The 23,222-nt window shown below is 42.0% G+C and overlaps 1 protein-coding gene across 2 annotated transcripts; it reads left to right on the top strand.

The window, feature by feature from the left end:
• Window positions 1-190: 190 nt before the first annotated feature.
• Window positions 191-22,159, top strand: gnas (GNAS complex locus). Of its 2 annotated transcripts, XM_076094066.1 has the most exons (13): window positions 191-713; window positions 1,560-1,698; window positions 6,195-6,267; window positions 9,031-9,085; window positions 9,199-9,318; window positions 14,468-14,565; window positions 16,135-16,189; window positions 16,745-16,818; window positions 17,003-17,061; window positions 17,160-17,280; window positions 17,990-18,120; window positions 18,850-18,917; window positions 19,476-22,159. In XM_076094066.1, exons 2-13 carry the CDS (start codon window positions 1,560-1,562, stop codon window positions 19,620-19,622), a joined length of 1,140 nt encoding a protein of 379 aa, XP_075950181.1. In that variant the 5' UTR covers window positions 191-713; the 3' UTR covers window positions 19,623-22,159. The 2 variants fall into 2 exon arrangements, with proteins under 2 accessions (XP_075950181.1, XP_075950173.1); XM_076094058.1 differs by having other exon boundaries at window positions 191-1,698.
• Window positions 22,160-23,222: the final 1,063 nt, after the last annotated feature.

Here is a 23,222-nt window from a genome sequence, read left to right as displayed (position 1 = left end):
ATCTCCTCAATGTAGTGGGTTACTATTTTCGGAGAGAGGGAGAGAGAAAGCGAGAAAATAATAACCTCCAAGAATTGGTTATTCCTGTCTTTCACCTTCCACGACCAGCGGCCAGGAGGGGAGCGGCCTTCGCGGTGGGAATGTGCTGCTCCAACAACCTCGCGTCCTATTTTTTTGTCAATGTAAATGCACATGCAGTCTCAAGCCTGTAGCCTGTTTACCCACCTCGGATTCAAGAGGAATATTGATATATATATGTTTGTATGAGCGCGTGTAGCCTATGTGTGTACACATATATAGGCCTTATGTAGGCTACATAAACTGAGCCTGACAGCAGGGGTTGCTTTTTCACCTGCAAGAAACGTGGATACATTTCGAGGGATTTTCGCATCTTGGTCACGTTTCCGTTTTCTTTGACTTTTTTTAAATGATTTTTTTTTTCCTTGAAGAGATTCATCAGAGCCGAGCCGGGAGTTAAAAAAAAAAAAGTATCGGTGCGCAGTTTTGGAGGCTCGGTGGTGATGTGAGGGGCTGATAACACATTTCAGCAACAAAAGCGAGGGGCAGGGAGAGAGAGCGAGAGAGAGAGAGAAAAGGCCCTTTGGAGGAGAAACACAGCGAGGGACAGCCATCGCAAATGAGGACAAATCGGGGGGTATAGGATCGTTTCGGAGTTGGAGGTGGTGGGGCATCCAGCCGAAAAGACAACCGCAGTGAGTTTGGAGCTGTTTGGGAGTTGATTTGATGCAACGAATGCAAAGGAGCCGGAGGATGACGACGGAAGCAATGAGAATATCACACATGTAGCTCGTTGGGGTGTTAATATTATTTTCCTTCCCCCTGTCTTGCTGCCTCCCCCACCCACCCACCCCTCCGACCAAGACAGCCGTCGGGGAGACAGAGACATAGATAGAGAGAATAAGTGCACGCCTTTGGAAATGTTTATCATGAAAGAAGACGCGGAAACGAGCCGCGCCACAGCACGGGCGAGGTTTTCGGACACGCCGAGTTCGGCTCCTTGTCACGGGCAGCAGTGAGACGCAAGACCCGGGCTTTTGGAGATGCAAATTAGGCTGTTTGTTCTGCCTCCGTTCGAGGTGAAACACACCGATTTTGTGGCGTCTTAACAAACGTTGTGGATTACAAGTGTTAATGTGACACGGTTGACGGGGGGCAGAGAGTGGGAAAGCAAAAACAAACACAAAAAAAACTACACTGCATGTGAAGGAGGAAAAAGCTCGAGCAGGATTCAAGCTAACTGAGAAGGCGGCCTCGGTGTCGTCAGCCACAGTATCCTGCCCTTTCTCTGACAGCAAAATACGCGTTATGGACACATAATTCCTACAGTGCTGCACCACGGACAGTTTTTGGAGCAGGCCAGGGACGTTACACGGCGTACATGTGGGTGGCATTGCTACCGAATCCGCATGTCAAACGAGGGAACTAGACTAGTTTAGTTTATTTATTTATTTTTCTTTCAACATAACCACCTCCACTTCTTCTTCCACCTCCTCCTCCTCCTCCCCTGGACCCTCTTTTTTTCTTTTTCTTGCGGGAAGATGGGTTGTTTGGGCAACAGTAAGACTGAAGACCAGAGAAATGAGGAGAAGGCACAAAGAGAAGCAAACAAAAAGATAGACAAGCAGCTCCAGAAAGACAAACAGATATACAGAGCAACACACAGACTACTACTTTTAGGTGAGTTTGATTTGTGATTTTGTTCTCTATGCTTGCTGCTTTACAGGCAGGTTCTCTGTCTGCACAGTTGAGGCCTCCCGCCTCCCTGCATAACCTTCTGGGATGTTGTTTTGGGAAACATTGTCAACAGTGTGACTTTGCCATTGCATAAGGCTAAAAATGCAGCTCTGTGCCGGGTTTTCAGCATGTTACTGTCAAATTACCAGTCTACCATTGGCAACAACAAAACATACTGAGGCAGAGTCAATAGGTTGGTTTGAGAGCGTATATAGTGATGTCGAGGTAAATATATAAGTAGCGTGAACTGCTGTCAGTGATCATCATAGGAGAAACAACCACTTGCATCAATAAGAACTGAATGTATTGTCATTTATGCATGTATTTAAACAGAACATATATCATCAGCTGGACCACATAACATGCAGTGCATTATTAGTTTTGCATGTAGGCCTGAAAATTTAACACTAGGTTACCATTACCTGCCAGTTTGTGGGAGTGTAGCCCCCATACAGTGTCTTAAGAGAGTAGTGACTAAGAGAAATCCCAGAGACCTACCTAATGTAGACGTGAACATGTATAAGACTCAACATGTGGTTGTGTGTCAGAGAGTGAACTGGAGGTGGGCTGGGTCTCTACATTACATAAGAGACAAATAAGAGTGTCTTAACTTTCCCTGCCGTGCTCCCTTCTGTACCCTCCTCATATGTCCTTTCGCAGCAGGCTCACCACTTCTAAGAAGCCGTGGTGTTCTTTGTCAAAATCATAATATTTGATTGCCGAGATGCCAGCGAGGGTGCGTATTGTACGACACGCCTGTATTTATGTTGGGGAGGAAGTTGTGGTGACTTAAGGAAAGCAGAAGGACGGGGACCCACATGAAAACCAAAACAAAGATGTCTGCCGTCGTCTTTCTTTTATGTCATCTACCAGTTTGAGTTCATCACAGACCTGCAGGCTGGTGTTTGTGATTCTGCATGTTTTGGATGATCTGTTTAAATGGCAAATGAAGCCAAATGAAGCACAAAAGAGTCACTCAACTCAAACCTGGTGCAGCTGAAAACCTGAATGCTTTGTTTGTATCCATGTTGGGGGGGAAAGAAATGTAGTACAATCTACATTCTAACCAATGCCATTAAGAATGTAGCATCGAAAGTGTCTCGAAGCAAAACATGGTCAGTTGCTGTGTCGATCTGTACGCTCATTGTAGTTGGCACACACGCATTGTGGCCATCTATTTGCAGAGTGTGTCTGTCCACCAGGATGAACTTGTTGATCATTGGATTATGTTGCTCAGCAAAATTGTAACATGCAACTACAACTACACTGGTTATTGGATTAAACAGATCACCCAATTAACGTGTTAATGGGTTTGTGGCTCATGTTAGTAAAGTTTGCTTCACTTTAAAGAGGGACGCCTACAAAAGGAGTGGTGTTCACAAAGTATGTGGTGTATTGAGAGCTAGCAGTTATTTTAAGTCCTATCTTGACAAAGTAACATGTTTACATACTAGTCTCTATACTGAAGATGTGATGACCTTCAAGTAATATCATTGCAGGTATTTTAATTGACGGCACGATTCTAACGCTATATCGCCCCAATATTTGCAAAGCAAAGGGGCAATCCTGTCTGCACAAAGCTCTGCGAATGGAATTTTATTTGCTGTAAATGTTAAATTGACTAACAGTGTTGCATCCTTCCCCAGAGATCTCGTACATTTGAGTTGATCAGAGTTCATGACTTTTATCTGACGTGTTGCACTGTTTACATCCGTGTCTGCTTTACGGTGGTAACTTGATATGCCCTGTATTTCCATGTCTCCGGGTTCAGAAGAGACAAATTCATCAAGGACACGTTCAGCGAAGTTGTCATTAAGGTTATCGATCCTTCAGAGCGGACAACATCCACTAGCAGCCATGCTAGCTTTCAACATAACGTGATGATGAGTTTTCTGATTTGTTTCATAAATTCTCTCGTGAAATAAACAACTATATTGAGAATACAATAGTATCATCCCTGACCTCTGTACTTGGTCTGTTTCATGTCGGAAGAGAAATACACACAGTTTGGGACTTTTTAAATTGAGGTTATTTCGGAGTCATATAAGCAACTTTCAGCAGCCTGTTTGATGCATCACTGATGGCCAGAATCCTCTTATAGCATTGGAAAGTTTTACTTTTGCCGATGGTTTGCTTTGTAATCCATCTTAACTTCTCAAATGCATCAATGTGTAATGCTGTCTCAACAAACAGCTGTACAACAACTTTGCACTGATTTTAAAAATTTGAAATTCTAAATGTATGATCTGGAAGTATCTTTTAATATAATCAATGTAGAGACAAAGACTCTGACCAAGCATTGCGGGCCAGTTTTTGTGTGCTTATCTGTTTTTAATGCTTTGTGCTATGGACACACTTCTGGTACTCAAAAAGATTCAGGTTCACGCATCAAACATGCAACCCATCGCACACAAGAGGGACACGCTACGCTATTGTTCTTTATTCTATCGTGTTGGTATTTTGCAAGATGCTGTGGCATTTCTGCTTCATCTTGTAGTGTGAGAGAGAGGAGAGCTGACATTATGACATGAGGTCATCTGTTAGATTTGAGAGCATGATGTTTTGAGTTCATGGTATGTGCTGTAACTTGCTGAGCCACCAAAATGCCCAAATCCCAGAGTCTTCTGTGACTTGTCTGATAATGTGCCCGACTACCACAAATGCGTCTCGTGGGTGGGGAACGTTGGCTATTAAACAACCATTGCAAACCGCCAACAATAGGATTGTCATTAGAAGGCTGTTATTTGGAAATGGTTTTTTCCTTTACCAAACATCATAGATATACTCGAGAAATCCAACTTGACCAACATTTATGTCTCCTTTCTGAAATCTCACACCTACGTCTTCATATCAAATCTTAATATTGGGAGACTATTCTCAGCTATAATCCAGTTTTCACAGGGTTGTTGGAAAAAGGTGTCGGTACATGCATTTATCAGAACTCCAGTCACCAAAATCTCCACTTCCTGTGTGGAACATACATCGCAGCATGTCCATCCAAACATGTCCCTTAGTCACACGTTAAGCTGTTTTTATAGATTTGGCTAAACATGACCAACATTGTCATAAAGTGAGACATGTGGCGATACAGCTAGCTGTAATAATTTAGACATACTGGATTGAAAATGATCATTTATTAGTTTATTTAACAGATGCACTGCTGTAAATGCATCAGAGAGAAGTGGCCATTTTCCATCTGTACTGAAGTGGCCATGTTCCCTGTACTGATGTTACACACTGTACCTATCAGAGATTTAAATTAAGACAGTTATTGAAATGGTCTATAAGCAAAAAGAACAATGTTAATGTTAGTAAAGTAAATCATGAACCTCACTGTCTTCACTTTTAAGAAAAAGACTATTAGCTTGAATAGCTTCTTAGGATTAATATTATGGCAGATAGGTGCATTATTTAACTTCACATACAACTTTATTTTGGATTCTACATAAACTGTACAACTTATTTGGATCCCTTGCTCAAATAATTAAAAGTTTGAGTCATTGTTAATCTAACCTTCTAAAGATCAGATGAAGATGAAATAAGAGGCGACCGCTGAATGAAAGAAACAAAAAAAGGTTTAAGGTCTGAGACAGGAAAGGCATCGGGCCGTGTGAGAACTGAACTTGTTGAGCTTTAAGCGGCTCCCGCTCAGCAGTTGAACATACTGCAGGCGTTGCGTTACAGAGCCAGAGATGTGAGTTTCGTTCTCACAGCAGTGCAGGCCATCCACAGACCTGCAGCATACAGCTAACCTGCTAGCAATGCTGAACCAGCTCGTCTCTCATAATGCCTTTTAGCAACATTCAGAATGTTTGCAGTTTACTGTTCGTTGACAGCAAATGCCACACAGACAATAACGATGATCACATTTTCCTCACAGGACATAAAGACATGAAGAGCTCTTTTTTTATTCTACACCTGCTTTTTGACGGGGAAATATTTAACCCCACTTTTCAGGGAAAAGTCTAAAGGCAGTCATCATCATGTCTCAATCTCGTGATTCTGATCACAGTATCAAGTGGCTATTATTTCAGCCATGACCATGCAGCACTGTCCTTGCCTCTGCTCCCGGTTTTGCCAAATAATGTCAGTCGTGTGTGGAATCGGCTGTTTGTTCATTGAAAATGTCCTGTTGGGCAGAGTGATTTACAGCCGATGCAGCTTATGAAAATACCTTTTAGTGAGGTACAGAAAATGGGACTACTGTAAACATACTGTAGAGTGACGTGTGTGTGTGTGTGTGTGTGTGTGTGTGTGTGTGTGTGTGTGTGTGTGTGTGTGTGTGTGTGTGTGTGTGTGTGTGTGTGTGTGTGTGTGTGTGTGTGTGTGTGTGTGTGTGTGTGTGTGTGTGTGTGTGTGTGTGTGTGTGTGTGTGTGTGTGTGTGTGTGTTACATGTCAACAGATTCCTAATATTTCTTCTTTCATCTCTGTCTCCCAGGAGCTGGAGAATCAGGAAAGAGCACCATAGTGAAACAGATGAGGATCCTTCATGTCAACGGCTTCAATGCAGAGTGAGTACGATATGAGTGAAGTCTTACTTCTAAAGTAGCCCAACACGAGGACGCATCCAAAGTCGGTTGCAATATTAATCAATTGGCCAGCATGCAATGGATTGCAATATGCTGATGGCCACTTTTGGAGGAGCCTTTAAAATGAGACGGTTCCGTAAACCAATCCTCATGATGTGCTTGTTGTGTGAAGTGTGGACTTCACAGGAATTTTAAATGCAGTCTTAAGGTTTACTTAAGACTGCATCTCTGTAAGGAGAACATGTAATGCTGAATGAATTGGGTTAACATTTGTTTAGTTTCCAAACGCTGATCTCCATGGTGTCGGCAACTATATCTTCCAATAAACTTTGTTGGAGACATGCAAAGCCTCCTGGGAACTGTAGTTGGTAAACGCTGATGATTGTTGTTGTATCTTAGTTAAAATAAGGTATTGATAAGTATAGGAGTAGATGCCCATTAAGCTTAAAATAGAACAGAATATCATGGCTGTACTTTTCAGAAACATCTGTGCAACAAACTAAAGATGCAGGCCAGCAGCTTGTGGGTCTCCACATGACAAACAGAAACCTGTTCTATTAAACCTGGATCCTGAGGCAGGACATACATTTACTGCTGTTGGACTGAACAAGTTCAATAATGGCTGCCATAAAAGATTTTGGGTGAATGGATTGAGTATTGTGGTAACCTAAAGGTCAGAGTAATTGGCTTGTGACCGGAAGGCTGCTGGTTCCAAGTGCTGGCCCGATTTAAAGAATGACGGAATGACTGACTCAGCTCTCTCTATTCTTCTCAACTATGACTGAGCTGCCTTTAGACAAGGCATATAACTGCCAACCTCATCACTGGAGCTGTTAAGTGGTCAAAACTAGGAGCTGGGAAGTGTGTATGCATGGGCCATTTGTTTTATGGCTGAAGAAGCTCTGATAAACCCAAAAAGAGTTACATTTTTACGGCCCGTAAAACCAAAACAATCAGCTGAAAGACACTAAACGTTAGTTCCAGCTATGCATGTGCTTTCAGCTGCCTCACTTATACTGTCTACTTCAATACAAGGAACATAAATTTAATTATATATCATAAGATTTTGCAGACAAATTTATTTAGTGACGTACTGAATTATAACAAAATTGTAATTACTGTGATATTGAATTCAATCCCTTTCATTTGCATTTCTTTACCTTAACTTACTCTCACCAGACGCCATCAATGAAGCATGTCCTGTCATGTCTCTCCAACCACCCACAGGCATGCAGTCGTACTCTCATGACTGGAGAGTACGCGCACACACACACGACCATGTGATTTTTAATGACTATCAGGTTGAAAAAGTAAACGGCCTTCTCAATTCCCCTCCGAACCCAATAAACTCTGTCTTACCCCCTCTTTTCTCTCTCTGTCTGTCAACATTAATCAATGAGCATTACACAACTTTAATAAAAAGTAGTAGTTGTATTGTAAGTCTGCAGGCCTTTTCAGTCTAATACATAAAGTAAAATGGTTTTAGTGGGAATGCAACCACTCACTATAGTGTGTGTTTATGCGTTTGCATTTTATAAGAGCTTTTGTGTATTTTGAGTTAGTGTGACAGAATACGTTCTCCTTATTGACCTGTTTATGTTCTTCCCGATGGAAATTTCAGATCATCTGTGCTCTTCCCTGATCTTCACCCGTATTGAACACGATCTCGCCTTTAGCCCACGTGTTAGCAATTAGCTTTACGAAGAGCCTGCGCTACTTGAGCTTCTTTGACTGTAGGTGGCGATATTGACATGACTGCAGCTGCATGTCTAAACTGCTATTACAATTGCTTTCCTTCTGTAGTTCTCTGTGTGGACAATCTGCAGCCTGCTACATATAAGTGGAAGCATTTGGGAGCGAGTAAGAAACCACTTCCAATCTGATGCAAACATGCAGCTCCAACCTGGACTGAGAGCAGTGACTCTCTAATAGAGTTGACCGGTTAGGTGGCATTGTGAAGGAATTGTGCAGCCTCAGTTTTTGGTAACCAAATGGATGAGTCAAACTAATGAATGCAAATTGCACTGGTGTAAAGACATTGTTAAACATTGCATCAGTTTGGTTGAGTGCAGCAGAGTTCCTTGTGGAAAATGTTTAAAAACTGGCACAGACCAAAGAGGCCCATCTTGCCCTTTGTCACTGACACAGAACTATTGTAAACACAATGCGCTGTTGTCCTGGCAGGCTCAAGGTGAAAGATAGACTCACTTGCTCTCTGGTTGCCTTTTAATACAAACATTTCTGTCACAGAGAGTTCAAATGTCTTGTATAAACAGCTATCCTTCACAGCAGACAGACATAATTTCTCCAGCACGCATGCCAATGAAGGTCTGTTTACCCGTCCCAGATCAAAAACAGTCTCCCTGCAGCTCACTGAAGTGCACCATGTCACTGTAACATGGAACTCCTTTCCTCTTTTTTTTTTTCTTTTTTTTTTGCCTGCACTAAAACAATACTTTCTAATTAAACCCTCTTTTGTGACCAAAACAAGAGCACGCCATCTATGATGGCTGGTTATAAACAGCGCTGACAGTTTAAAGGATCCCCTTCATTCGACTGACATATACTGTAATATATATATATATATATATGACTAAAAACCTGCATCAGGATCCACAGTGTACCACTGTACCTCTTTCTTTCCTCATATTCCTTCTTCGTGAGGACACTCCCAAGTCTGTGTGTTACTGCTGTACGTCAATAATCCCTCACATGATCATCACTGAATCTGTGTGTCTGTTTCAGAGAGAAGAAGCAGAAAATTCACGACATCAAGAATAACATTAAAGAGGCTATTGAGGTAAGTGGCGAAAAAACACCAAAGCAGCACCAAATACTTAGTTCATAAATCCTGTCCCTCTTCCGTCTCTCTGTCATCCTCACTTTAATGTATTTTGTGTGTGTTTGTGATAGACCATAGTAACCGCGATGAGCACCCTGGCACCACCGGTACAGTTGGCATGCCCACAGAGCCAGTACCGGATCGAATACGTGCTCAACCTCGTCAACCAGAAGGACTTTGAGTTTCCCTCTGTGAGTAGTACAATATCAGAACACACACAAATACACACACACACACACACACACACACACACACACACACACACACACACACACACACACACACACACACACACACACACACACAGGCATATCAAACAGCACAAAGAACACAACACCGTATTCTTATTTTTGCCCTTTTACCGTGTGGCCTACAGTTTAAACTTCAATTAGAACTACCACGTAGTTAAAGTTTTATATACTGCACTTACAGTAGTTGTTTAAGCGTGTAGTTTTGCGATGCAAAATTCAAAGATCGAACATTTCAGGTGCACCCGCTAGTAGTTACAGTGACATTGTGGCCGATATAATCCATTATCAACAGGTGCAGGTATCCTCAGCTGTGTGTGTTTCAGTGTCTGATGGTAGGTAGTAATAGTCCCAAAATCCCAGGTGATAATCCCTCGACGCAGGTAGCAAACACTGAGGTTTACTAATGACCCGGTGGTTAAAGTCTTTGTGAGTTTAGTTTTCTCAGTGGGACGTTACTAATTGTCTGAGCCAAGAGACTAAACCTGGAAGTCTGTGAGTCTCACTGTTTATCCACAGACACCTGCGGGGCCTAATTCACTTTTCAGTTCCCTAAGTCATGTATGAATAGAAGATGTAGTTTCATTTTTTAGCAATGGGAATTAATTTCCTTTTAACATCTTGCCACCACGTTACTCGGCATATGTCCGTTATGTTGTCATTGAGGTATCGGTCCGCCAGTTAATGATAAAATCTTTAAAATTACACCAGAGGTCCTCCTCATACAGTACATGTTTGAATTTTGGAGTAAATTAGAGAGAAATAAAAACATGTTTCCCTGAAAATACTGCAGTTTGTTGAGCAACCATACCAGTGTTTTTAATGTTACGCCCATTTATCATAAACTGTATTTTAAACACATTTGCTTGGAGGTGTGAATTATTTTGAACAGTCTGCACTTCCTTGTGGGAAACTAGAGTCCTGAGAGCTGTCAGCTGAGCAGTATTGTTATCACAACCTCTTGTTTGTTTGCTTTTAAGGAGCACTATAATCTGTGCTTGAACTACATTTCCACACTGTGATCATTTAGATTTAGATTTCCTTTTTTAAAACAGATGTTCACACTGTTGATGGGAAATGATTTTCATACCAATCCAAACTGAATGGAAAAAAATCAACGCCCGAAATGTCACACATTCAGAAGTCTGAACAACTCTGTTGCTGTAGTCGGCAGCAATGTAATGTTGTGATTTGTAGTAAATGAGCTAAAACACTGGCCTCGTCCTTCAGTGCTTCGAGGGCACAGAGTTCATGTTAATGGCGTCCATGGCTTATGGGAAGATGAGTATTCTTGACTCGCCTGCTAATTAATGCATTCGTTGGCGTTAGGGCTGGGCGGTATACCGGTATACTGGTTTTAATTTCCCGTACGATATGAATTTTTCATATACCATCATACATTACAGCCGAGACAACTTCTGTCGCTCTTCAACAGGCAGTACAATATATTGTTCGCCGCTGAGAGCGCTGCGATCGGAGCTAGTTGTCTTAACTGTATTGAGAGGGAACCCTAGTCATGGTCATAACTTTATAATAATTAACAACCCACAACTAATGCTCTTTAGCGGGGCAAAACACCACGACACAACAGTTTGTGACACATAAACAATTTGTAACACTAATAATTGTACATTTATAAAATTTCCCTGCCAAACTGCATGCTGGGTAAAGCTCGCTAACAGTCTGCTAACAGCTGGGAGAGGCTCTGTCGCTCCAGTAACGTTACATTAAAGAACAGAAAAGAGCGATGCGGGATGAACAAAGATCGAACAACAAAAGGTATTTTGGTTAGACACATATGCAACGCTGATTACCGTGTAATATGTGTGGTATTTGTTATAAATGTAATGTTACGTTGGTACATAGAGGGTGATAAGAAGCTGTACATGGAGGGACTTAGGACCCAGGGGAATGTAGGTGAAGGAAACAGGAAGTGACGGAACGGAAGACACGCCACACAAACAGCTGTTCACCGCTCGCTGGCCGGTTGACCGGCAGGTTCTTTTCGGCGTTAATTAATTAATGCTTTAACGCGAAGGGAAAAAAATACCGTGATATACCGTGAAACCGACAGAATCTTACAAAATACCGTGATATGCATTTTTGGTCATACTGCCCAGCCCTAGTTGGCGTAATTACCTAATTAGCGTAAATGCTTGCATTTAATGTAAGATTTAGATTACGGACCTCAGGCAGCGAAAGCGCCTCTTGTTTCGTTCCAAACAGTCCCAGATGAAGACCTTCAGCAAACCGGGTGAACTGTCCTTACTGAACTAGTGCCCACACATGAGCCCCTGCTGAAGTGTCCTTGAGCAAGACACTTGTTGCTTTCCAGCCCCAGTGGTTCTGTTTTTAAACCTATGCTGCGCTCTGACCTCCTTGTGGGGATTGATAGTGTCTCATCGCACATCAAGGATTTATTTCTTCCTGGCTGCCCAGTTTGAAAGTTTGTTGTAGTTCTGTAACAGTAAAGAAAGAGAGAGAGAGGAAGAAAGGGAGGCTGTGAAAGAGGGAGAGTGTTACATCAAGGGACGAAGAGTGAATAGCATGACTGATTATAAAAGAGTGCTCTGTTAGTAAACACATGATGAGTTTGCTGTCATGGAAAAACTGCACGATGAAAGAATTTTTATTTTTAATTTATTTTTATTTTTTAAACACGCAAGTGACGATGCAGCTGACGAGATTCCTCTCGCTAACAGGTCGTTAACGTTGCAATTAAAGGCACAAAGCGAGTGGTAGTGAAGCAACTGAGCCAAACAAGGGTGTAGAACGATGATTAGATCAGCTGATTAGTTAATCATCAGAACATTCATTTGTAACTACTGCGATAATTAAGTAATTGTATGCCAAACATTTTTATTAATAACGATTTTATTCATGATCACAAAGCAAAAGAGGTAAAAGGAAGGAAAATGAGATGTAGGCTGTGTAACCTGGGCCTTTACATAAATACAACTTGTTGCACACCATGTTACTTTAGAGATACAAGAATGCAGAGACTGATGTATAGACGCTACAATCCAGCAAACAGGCTTTATATAACTCTGAGGTTTAGCCATATTAGCGAAACAGAAAATCTGTTGGATTTTTCAGTTGCTGTCATGGTTCATCTCTGGCCCTTAATATTCACACACACACACACACACACACACACATACACACACAGTTTTACTTTACAGTGGATGGTTTTAATTGAATTTCACTTCACTTATGATAAACTATACAGAAATGGATTAAATATAAGTTACTTATGGAAGATAATGATCAAATTTATATCCACAGGGTTCAAAACTATTAGAGGGCAGCACATGTATAGTCAAGTCAAGTGACCATCTTCACCAGATGCATTGATTTCTTTATTTATTTACCCACATGGTGGCTTTCTCTGCTAATTAATTTATAGTAAGTAAGCAGACAGCAAACTGTCTTACTCAGCAACACTTCAGCTGCTACAGGAATCAAATGTGTGAGTGTTCCTCTGCGGGAGGCTCTCTTTAACCACCAAATCACCGTGCTGCCCCAGGAATTCCACTCGTGCAGAGCTGTTGGGAAGCAATTATTTGTTTACGGCTGCTATTTGGCTTTACTTGTTTGGTTGGTTGACTTGCTTATGACGAGCATGGCATAGTTTCCAAGTTACAAAACAGGGTGGCGAAAGTCTATTCTGCTTTTCAATCTACTTGAGAGACTGCACACTGGATGTGGATGTCAATTTCATTGTCTGTTTTTGCATTGTCGGTTCTTAAATTTAGTCCCATAAGTATTTCTTACAAAGGATTACAATTCCGCTGCCCTCTTCTTCTTGCTTTTTGGTTTCCAACTCACATCCCTGTCTTGTGTTTGTTTCAAGGAGCTAAATGGAAAGTTGTGTGTCTGCGTATCTGTGACTCGGCGTGTATTGGTCTGGTGGTTGTGATGGGGATGTAAGCATCTATGCAAGGTTAGACCAGAAAATCAGCACCTAAGGCAAACAAGAGCGTATGACCCAGCGTGTGACTCCCCAACACTGAGGTGTGTGTGTGTGTGTGTGACACTGTGACACTGTTCATTTATCTGGTTGTCTTTTATGCTTTACTAAACATGGGATAGCAGATCATTACACATAGCTAATTGATCTATTCCGTTCTAGTTTTACATAATTGATATAAATGTGTGTGTGTACAAGGGCCAGACAGACGGGCGTCTGCGTATTCCCACTCTGAAACAAGGAAGTAGCCCGTGTTTATGTCAGTGAGTAGTGTCTGTGTAGTGAGTAGTGGTGCAACGGATCATAAAACGATTCGGATCAGCACAAAAGAAAAAGGGAAACGAATATAACTTTTAGCTGCTGATACTAATTGCTGATCATTGATGATCCATATTGACAGATACAGATCCATTTGTTGTTTGATTATAGCAGCTGATCTACAAGGCTCCAGACTATTTCTTTTTTTGCCACCGTCCCAAAAATTATTATTAAGTCTGTAAACCATCAAAAATTCTAAATGTTATCCTTTTACTTTGTTATAGTCATCTAGAGTGTTTTTTTTTCTAAATAGAAACACACATCATCAGAGATCGGCGACAAGAAAAGCATGAATGCCGACGTCCTGATCACATATTTTACTTAATATTGGCGGATAACGATCGTCAGTAAAACTTTATTTCACACTGTGATGGTTAACGTTAAACGGTGTAATTAATCCGCGGTTCACATGTGTGCCGATCCGTGAGGGGGGATCCAGACGGATCACGGATCAACAGTGGTCCGTTACACCACTAATGGTGACGTGTCTCTGTTATCCTCCACCACTATTGACCTTTACAGACATGTACACAGGCATCGCCTCAGCACAACGTACACCGCATGTGGTGTCAACAAAAACGTCTTCGCTCCCGGTGCCCTCAGACACACAAGCCTGCCCTCCTCTCTGTCTTCTTGCTGTCATATTTGGTGTAAGCTGCACCGTAAACAACACAGAATGTCAGTTAATGTTAGTTGACCCCGTTTAATCAAGCTTTAATCAAGATTGCAACTTTTTGCATGTAATTATAACATTGCCACGAGACGAAACTGAGTGTTTTTTATGTATTTCTGTTTCCTCCTCAGGAGTTTTATGACCATGCAAAGACACTGTGGCAGGACGAGGGGGTCAGGGCGTGCTTCGAGAGATCCAACGAGTACCAGCTAATCGACTGTGCACAATAGTAAGTACCAGCCACATGGTGACATGGTCTCTACGCTGAGGTACCAGTTCATTAGGTGCACAGTCCCATTTAATGCCATTTAATGTGTGTGTGTGTGTGTGTGTGTGTGTGTGTGTGTGTGTGTATTTGTGATAGATCTGCCAATCAGACAGATTGATTTAATTTCAGGCTAGGTGGTGTGCCTCCAGTATAAAATGTACAAAATACATTCTTAGAAGTAAACAGTTCCTGTACAATCACAAAGGTGCTGTAGGATTTGGCTCTTCGGTAACATCTAGTGGCAGCCGTAGGACACCACCACGAGCGTGGTGCCCATTAGGTAACTTCAGAGATATGACTTGAGCCTCCACGTGTACCTAGCACATGTTGTTATAATGTTATTTTACACTGGCATGCAGTGGAAATTAATTCAGGTCAGATTATTCACTGGAGAATCTTTCACCCTGTATAGTCTCCAAAAACATAACCTTTCTCATTGTCAAACTCTAAATGATACATTATGTATTTCATTGCACAAGGGCATCTAAAATGTGTTTTTACAGCTCAGAGTTGACTGGAAATGATAGCTAAGACAAAGCAAAGGCAGGTAAAAACACAGAGAAAGAAGAGAGATTATGGTGGAGTAGTTTTCATGTAACAGCAGCAGTTTGCAGTGTTTGTGAGCAAACATGGCCGAGGCTGAGTCATCTGCAGATCAGAGGATGTTTAAAGGAGAGGGGGTGATGTGTGAGGAGGACTGTGAGCCTGTAGCCTCAACAGCTTTTTACTGGTAAATCTGGTAAGTTAAGTGTAAACTGGTGAATATAACATGCTTTTAATTCAGCACTTTAGGTTGGTGTTATTTAAAGTTTACACGGTGAGAAACTCTCTTCCCCCTAATTCCCCCCCCTCAGGTGGTTGAGATGGTACAGTCCAGTCTTTTGTTCCCTCCCTTCTCTCGCTCACACATTAAAGCATAAACATTCAAACTCATCCTGTTTCTTGCTTTCTTCTTCTCCCAGGTCTTCCTTTTCTACATCTCCATCTGCCTGTCTGCCTGTCTGCCTGTCTGCCTGTCTGCCTGTCTGTCTGTCTGTCTGTCTGCCTGCCTGCCTGCCTGCCTGCCTGTCTGTCTGTCTGCCGTACTAGATTTGGGAGCTGATAGACTATTATTAGCGCCTGCGGTTGGGTCTCCATGGTAACCGTGCTGGAGGCCAGGGCGCAGGGGAGCTATTTTTGAAACGTGCTCTGTAATGTCAGACAGACGGCTCTGTGCTGTCATTCTGTCTGTCTGCCCCTCCTTCACGTGCACCCTCATCTCACCTTTCACATGCACTTCTTTTTAGCCATTTCTTTTTCACTTTGTTCTTCAGGAATACACAGAAGTCCTTAGACTCTCGTACTGTTGTGAGACGTTCACGGCTCGTTTCCTTTTCCTGTGACCTAGTTCACCTGTGATGCTAAGAACCAGCACTGGGCCACATAACAAGTCCACACCTTAATGAAACCGTTTAGATCTCACAATCTCAGCAGTAATATCCCCATAACAGTGTTTTTACAGTCGTTTTCTTTTCTTTTCTTTCTCCTCAGCTTTCTAGACAAGATTGACATTGTGAAACAGAATGACTACACTCCAACAGATCAGGTGGGTGAATCTCACAAAGTTAATATATCCTACACGTGTGTATCTTCTTTTCACACAGAGGTATTTCAAGATGAAGACGGTTTTGAAAGTCTTGTCTATATCATGTCATTAATAAGCAGTCTGTTACGGTTTGGCATCCCTGATAACACTTCCTCGAGTTGAACAACGCACACCCGTGTTTGAGAGTAAATAGAAGTGTTGTGTCTTTATCTGAGTGGTGCGTTTTCTGTTTACATTTTTAACCTGGAGTAGAGCAGCAGAGCTTCTTTATAGTGTTATTAATTAGACATATTTTTCTAAACCATCAAAGATAAATCTTAAGGAGTCTTTTAACCCAAGTTGCCCGATACGAGTCTGAAAGTAGGGGCGGAAAATATAAACATCTCGTGTCCCAGTTTCTCACCCTGACTTGTAAAATACGTTCAGGCCACAGAAGCCATTTGCAGAGTCTAAAGCTTGCTCCAGTTTCGCTGTGTAAGCATTCAAAATCCTGCTGGATGTCTTTATGATCTTAGGAACTTTTTTGTTACATTTCCTGTTTGTTTTTTTTACCAGGATTTGCTGCGGTGCAGAGTTCTGACTTCAGGCATCTTTGAGACGAGATTCCAAGTGGACAAAGTTAATTTCCAGTGAGTAAAAACACAGGAAGAAAATGGCAGTGAAACAACGGTATACATTAAAATGTCCTCCATCGCTTCAGTATTAAACGCGTACAATGACTCAGGATATAAACAAATGAGAATCTAAGTTCTAGTTTCTCCACATGATGGCAGTATTTGACCCGTCAACACCGCTGTCTCTTGTTCTACACAGTATGTTTGATGTTGGCGGTCAAAGAGACGAACGCAGGAAATGGATTCAGTGCTTTAACGGTAACTTGTGTTTTATTTCTGCTCCCTCTCACTTGCCTCGGCTCTTGTCTTCTTCCGTCCCCGTGTCTGATTTATTTCTGTCCCTCTCTCGTCCTCAGATGTAACGGCCATCATCTTCGTGGTGGCCAGTAGCAGTTACAACATGGTGATCAGAGAGGACAATCAGACCAACCGTTTACAGGAGGCCCTCAACCTCTTCAAGAACATCTGGAACAACAGGTGACGAGACACAGATACTGCATCTGCATGTTGTTTTCTGTCATTCTGTAGAACTACACATGGTAGGAAAAGTGTGTTTACACAGATTCCCAGTTCCAAACCTTGAAAAGAGTGGACCAATTCTTCCAGTCAGTGAAAACACATAGAAAATGAGAGGAAAATGTAAAATGTCTTTGGAAATGTTCTGCTGTCCTGGAAAGTTATTTCAACTTTCTCCTATTGTCCTTTTAGCTTAGATTGAACTAGATTATCATCTGAAAGGGTTAAGTTATGTTCAGGATCATATTAACGTTCAAATGGTAGTTTATGGATGAGAGTATGAACAGGCTGCTCTCGGTTATGTTGTGTGAACGCACCACCGAGTCACATGGTAGCATGTATGCAGGTTAGACTGTCGCATATCTCAGAGTTTTAAGGCCTCAGTTAAAATGTATTTGTCCGAGCTCTAAACCCAAACAGTCAATGTTCTGAGCCGTTAAGTCTTTTCAGGAAACACAACTCATTTTTCTCCAGTTGGGATCCATCCAGTATTAAGTGTTTTCTAGGAAGCATCTAATGTCATCTGCAGATGGAGCCGTCACCCACTGACCCCCTGTTTGAATTTATTTGTCCAACTCGTAGCGATTTCTTCCTGTGTCTCTGTTCCCACTCGGACCCGGTGCTATGGTTCAGTATGTGATGTTGATTCGTGGTGTTTTGCTCTCCTCAGGTGGCTGCGGACCATTTCTGTCATCTTGTTCCTGAATAAACAGGACCTGTTAGCAGAGAAGGTGCTGGCAGGGAAGTCCAAAATCGAGGAATACTTTCCTGAATTTGCTCGCTACACCACACCCGACGATGGTGAGCAGTTGCCTCCACTTCTGGACACTTTGACCTCATTCGGCCATTAACTTAGACAGGGAGGTGTGAAAGTAGTTAAGAGGTTCACTATAGCTTCTCAGCAGCACTGTTCATATTAGTAGCTGCGCAAATACAGCTGGCCCTTTTCAACTTGTAAATATCTCCTTTGGAAGCTGCTTTTTTTTCAGGAAATCATCTAGTTGTTGTTCGTAGAGTAGGGTGACCAAACCAAACTGCCTCAAAGAGTCCCAGCTGGAAACTGGTCTCTGAAAAAACATGCCAGATGTCCCAATTTTCCACCACCTGTGCCAAATATGTCACAGTTTTTAAAGAAATGCCTTGCTTGTCATAATAACCCTTTCCTGAGCATACAGAAACATCCCTGTGCTTCCACAGAGATACACCAACACGTACAACGATAGTTCTGCTTTTAATATAAAGTTTTTCCTCTACATTAAAACAGTTCCGCCAAACAATAAATCTGTGAGGTACACGCACACACACACACACACCTGTATGTGAAGGATTTTTACAATGCCGTGGAATATAACTCACTTCCTCAACTTGTTACATAATTACAGACGACATAATGTATTCCTGCTTACTAATGAAAGCCCAGAAAAGCCATCCTGGTTGTTGTATGGTCCATTCGTGTTTGAATATTCTCCACCTGAAAAGATTGCCTATGATAAGAAACGTGGGTTCATTAGCCTCTCCCTCCTCTTCCAGCGACACCAGAGCCTGGAGAAGATCCGCGTGTTACAAGAGCAAAGTACTTCATAAGAGATGAATTCCTGGTAAGTGCTATAAGCATAGGTTTGCTTTTGTGCTCTGTAACATGCAAAATGTAAACGAATCCCATGATAAGACCAAAACCAACAATAAACTGATCACATTAACAAATCTAGTTTGAGAGCTTATTTCTCTCTGTCATACACCTCTATTGTTGTTCAAATTAGAGGTTTATCCCACATACACTGATCTACTGCTGTAAACACTCACTGCAGCACCAAATGTGTATCAATCCGCAGTGGAAAATAGTCCCAGATAAATGCACTATTTGCTCCTGTTTGAGTAACGTATGCTTACAGCTGCATTGCCCAGCTGTTTTAGGAAACTATTTTTTCCTCTTTTTTTTTTTTAAACGAAAAAGAAAAAAACTATGTATTTGTGACATGTTTTTAAAAATGTATCTTCAGTAGGAACCACTGGGTCTTTGTGTGTTTGCTTTGCATCGGCTCTCTGTTCAAAATAGGAATTGGAGACAGCTGCTGAGACGACAGTCAATCAGCAGCTGTGTTAGTTGTACTATACACAGTGAAATAGTTTCTCACTCTTCCTTTCTCCGTCTACAGAGGATCAGCACAGCCAGCGGGGACGGGAGGCACTACTGTTACCCCCACTTCACCTGCGCCGTCGACACGGAAAACATCCGTCGCGTCTTCAACGACTGTCGAGACATCATTCAGCGGATGCACCTGCGACAGTACGAGCTGTTGTGATGGGAGAAAAAAATAAAAAGAAGTGTTCGGCCAAAAACACATGAACTGGACTATGAAAAACCCTGAGTCTCTGAACTCCCCTCTTCCACAAAAGTGTGTGAGCTCTAGTGAAGGAACGGGGGCCAAAACATACACACACACACACACAGTTAACACACCCTCAACACAGAACTTCCCCTGATGCAAACTCCCTATCTGCAGTAGACTGAGCTATTTTGATGGAAGGGCTTTTAGGGGTTAACACATGAACGGATTCTGATCTCCACCTTCAGCCATACTCCCAGCTCCACACCTCTCAACATCATCTATCGTCCACACACACACACACACACACACACACACACACACGTTCCCCTCACCTTTCTAGAAACGCAGACCGGCCCAGTCTGTGGACCGTATGTGCTGCAGTGTGGAGGCTTGAGAATGTGAGATTTCCCTCTTGTTGAGGCCGGAATAAATAACGGAGCGAGCTACTACTTCAGTGCAACTCGGAAAATGGATAACTGTTGAATTATTGCAAATAGAGAAGGAACATGTCATAGCAGATCAGCTGAACACTGTATCTAACAAGAAAAACTCACAAAAAGCACTGTGCTCAGAACTCAAACCGTGAACACCAATCCTTCCGATCACTTACACACATTCAGAATTTCCACGACAGGATCTGCTCGCACACAGAAACGTATCACACCTGCTTTTAACTGGACTGCACAACCGGTTGGTTCCGGATATGTACTGATCTGCAGACGAGTGGCAGGCTGGTCGAGCTGTCGGCTGATTTTCTCCGGCGCAGTGCTTTGAGATTAAAAGGAGCTGAGTTGACTGAGCCCCGAGCAGCAGCGTTGCCACAGACTAAACGGACCAGGGGTGTGTTGTGACCAGTTGGGCTGCAGTGGGGGGGAGGGGGGGACAGGACAGAGCCAACTCCGATGTGAATCCCTGATGGAGTCTTAGACACGTTTGACAGAGACGACGATGACGGTCCCTCGACTTCTCCACAGACCTGTTTTGCCACCTGACTTCGTCTCGTTGGTAGTGGAGCAAAACATGAGGAGGAAACATTGAGTTTAAAACAAAAAGAAACAACAAAAAAAAGAAAAATACCAACTTTTGCGGAGCTTAACTGACGGAGGGCAGAAAGCATCCTTAAAGAGAGCTCTCGTCTTGTCATGATTGACCCTGTTTTACTGTCTCCACAGCTGTTTTTGTCTGTGTAGACTTTGTGCCATTGTGCCCTGTGCGCTCTCTTTCTTTATCTTTACTCTCTCTGTCTCGGTCGTTCTCTCTCTTTTCTTTTTTTCCACCCCTCTTCTTTCGTCTGATGATTTTACTCCCCCATCTTGACATTTCTCCTACCCCCCCCCCCACCCCCCCACCCCCCCTTCTCTCTCTCTCTCTCATGTTCTCCTTCACTCCCCCTCCTCCTGACCACCACCTTCCCATCTGCACTTCTACCTTCCTGGCAGTGCTCTTTTCAAGAGAAAACTAAATATAATAATCCTGAAATATAAAAAAAAAATAAAATAAGACGACAACAACAACAAACGGGACACTAATGTTTTTTTTGTTTTTCTGTTATTTTTATACTGGTGTGGTCAAACAGCCTGCTCGCACCTTCTTGCCATTCCCTCCCTCTGCCTTCCTTCCATCTTTCCTCTTCTCACCTCCTTCCTCCCTGACCTCTTGCTCCTATGTATGTCTGTCTTTACATTACTGCTGAACTATTATTCTTGTACAGACTGTAAAATGTATTATTTTGTACAACTTTATTGAAAAAAAATAACTTTTAGAAGATCCCTGTGCCTTGATCACGACTGTACGTGTGTAATGAGCTAAAGTGGGTGTCATACTGCGCTGTATAGCTTGGCCAATCCCCTCCTAACTCCCAGCCTCCCTCTCCACTTCCTTCTCTCTTTCTTTAGCCCTCTTGCTCTTTATCTCTCACTCTCTCCCCTGTCCTCTCTCTCTCCTCGGGGACGGAGGGCAACCATTCGTAGCTTTTTTTTTTTTTTTTTTTTTCTCTCTCTCTCCCATACCCTCCCATTCTCTCTTTATGATTTAAATGTCTATTTTTGAATCCATATACCCCAAAAAGATAAATATATGAAATGTATATGGGTTTTAAAAAAAGTATTTTATTAGAATCAAATGAACCTTGACAAATTGTACACTTGATAGTGTGCGTATTGCTATAACTTAAATGCTTTCAACTGAAGTTGTGTTCAGGTTTCTTTTGTTGTTTTTCAGTGACATCTGCAAAGGACGTCCTGAAGGGTTAAAGAGGAGATGACCGATGCAAAACAGTGCTTGTTTCTACACAAATTGTATTCTTTTGCTAAAAAAAAAAAAGGCCAACAAAAAAAGAAATCCATTTCAGTTAATTATTTTGAATCACAGCAGAGACGGCCTGTACAGTATTAGCATCTCTCTCCTTTCAGAGCCCTCGTCCTTATTTAATGTGTACAACAAATATGGGTCTCTAATTTCTGAACAGAAGCTCTATATGATAATAAAGGTTGTTTTTTTTGGTGCAGACAGCGACAGGTCTGTGATGACGTATGTAAACACACTCACAGACACCGGCCACAATACTCTCTACTTTCTCACAAAAACTGTGTTTTTGCAATCTTATCCCCACATTTTTTTATATAAGTGTTGTAAATCCACGCTAGAGGAAGTGAAGTTTCCTGTTCGTTTACCAGTCATTTCCTCCTCAGATTCGCAGAGTATGTATTTTTTGGGACGACCATAAAGATTGCAAAACCAGTTCCTGACAGGACGGCCTCTGGTTTTGAAGGTAAATAATGTGGTAATTCAGGTTGAAAATTAAATAACGAGTTGTTCCCTAATGAAAGTGTAACCAGTGGCCTTTAACCTGCAGCTGGCTCCTCAGGGGGTCCCTGAAGGTAAAAATATACTGAGGAAAGTTCTGAATATCCAACCCAATTCTGGGAAATACTACTCCCGATATATGTTTATGGTTTTTCCTTGACCACAGTAAGAAATTAAACTGTTGAGAAGAATAATTTTACCCCAAATTTTGCCAATTATTCAACCAGTCCCTGTGTTAACTCCACACCACCAAATACACACACACCGAGTTAATTCACTCAAAGTGTTAAATTAAACTTTTGTATCTTTTATACTGCAAATACAAGACAAAACTTCATTTCCCCCCAAGGGAATGAAGTTTTGTGACCAAATATGCTTGATATACATAGTGGATATACACAAGTATCCAATCTTAAATTTATCCAAAAGCCCAAGTGTTTTATAGCCACAATGTGAGTTTTCAAATGCAAACATTTATCTTGTAAAAGTGTTATATTTGATGCTTTTTGAGCTGTGCAATGATTGCTATGCAACCAATAGTTGAGCTTGATGTTCAGGAGCAAGTTCCGTCCGTTTGGTGAGACTACCATCTTGATTAGGAGGTAAGTAGAAAATTACTGAATTTTGCTTTTGGTGAGAATTGTTGCTTTACAGTATACAGGATTAGATGCAACACAAGTAGCAGCCTAGCGCCTACCTTAAATTAGTTTTCCATGAAAAGTGGAGTACGATGGGATTTGAGGCGGCTTTAATTCCCCCTGGAAAATA

The sequence above is a fragment of the Anarhichas minor genome, unplaced genomic scaffold (genome assembly GCF_050575085.1).
Source record: "Anarhichas minor isolate MPS153535 unplaced genomic scaffold, ASM5057508v1 ptg000003l, whole genome shotgun sequence".
In the NCBI taxonomy this organism is placed as follows: Eukaryota; Metazoa; Chordata; class Actinopteri; order Perciformes; family Anarhichadidae; genus Anarhichas; species Anarhichas minor.
This window is presented reverse-complemented; position numbering and strand designations above follow the sequence as displayed.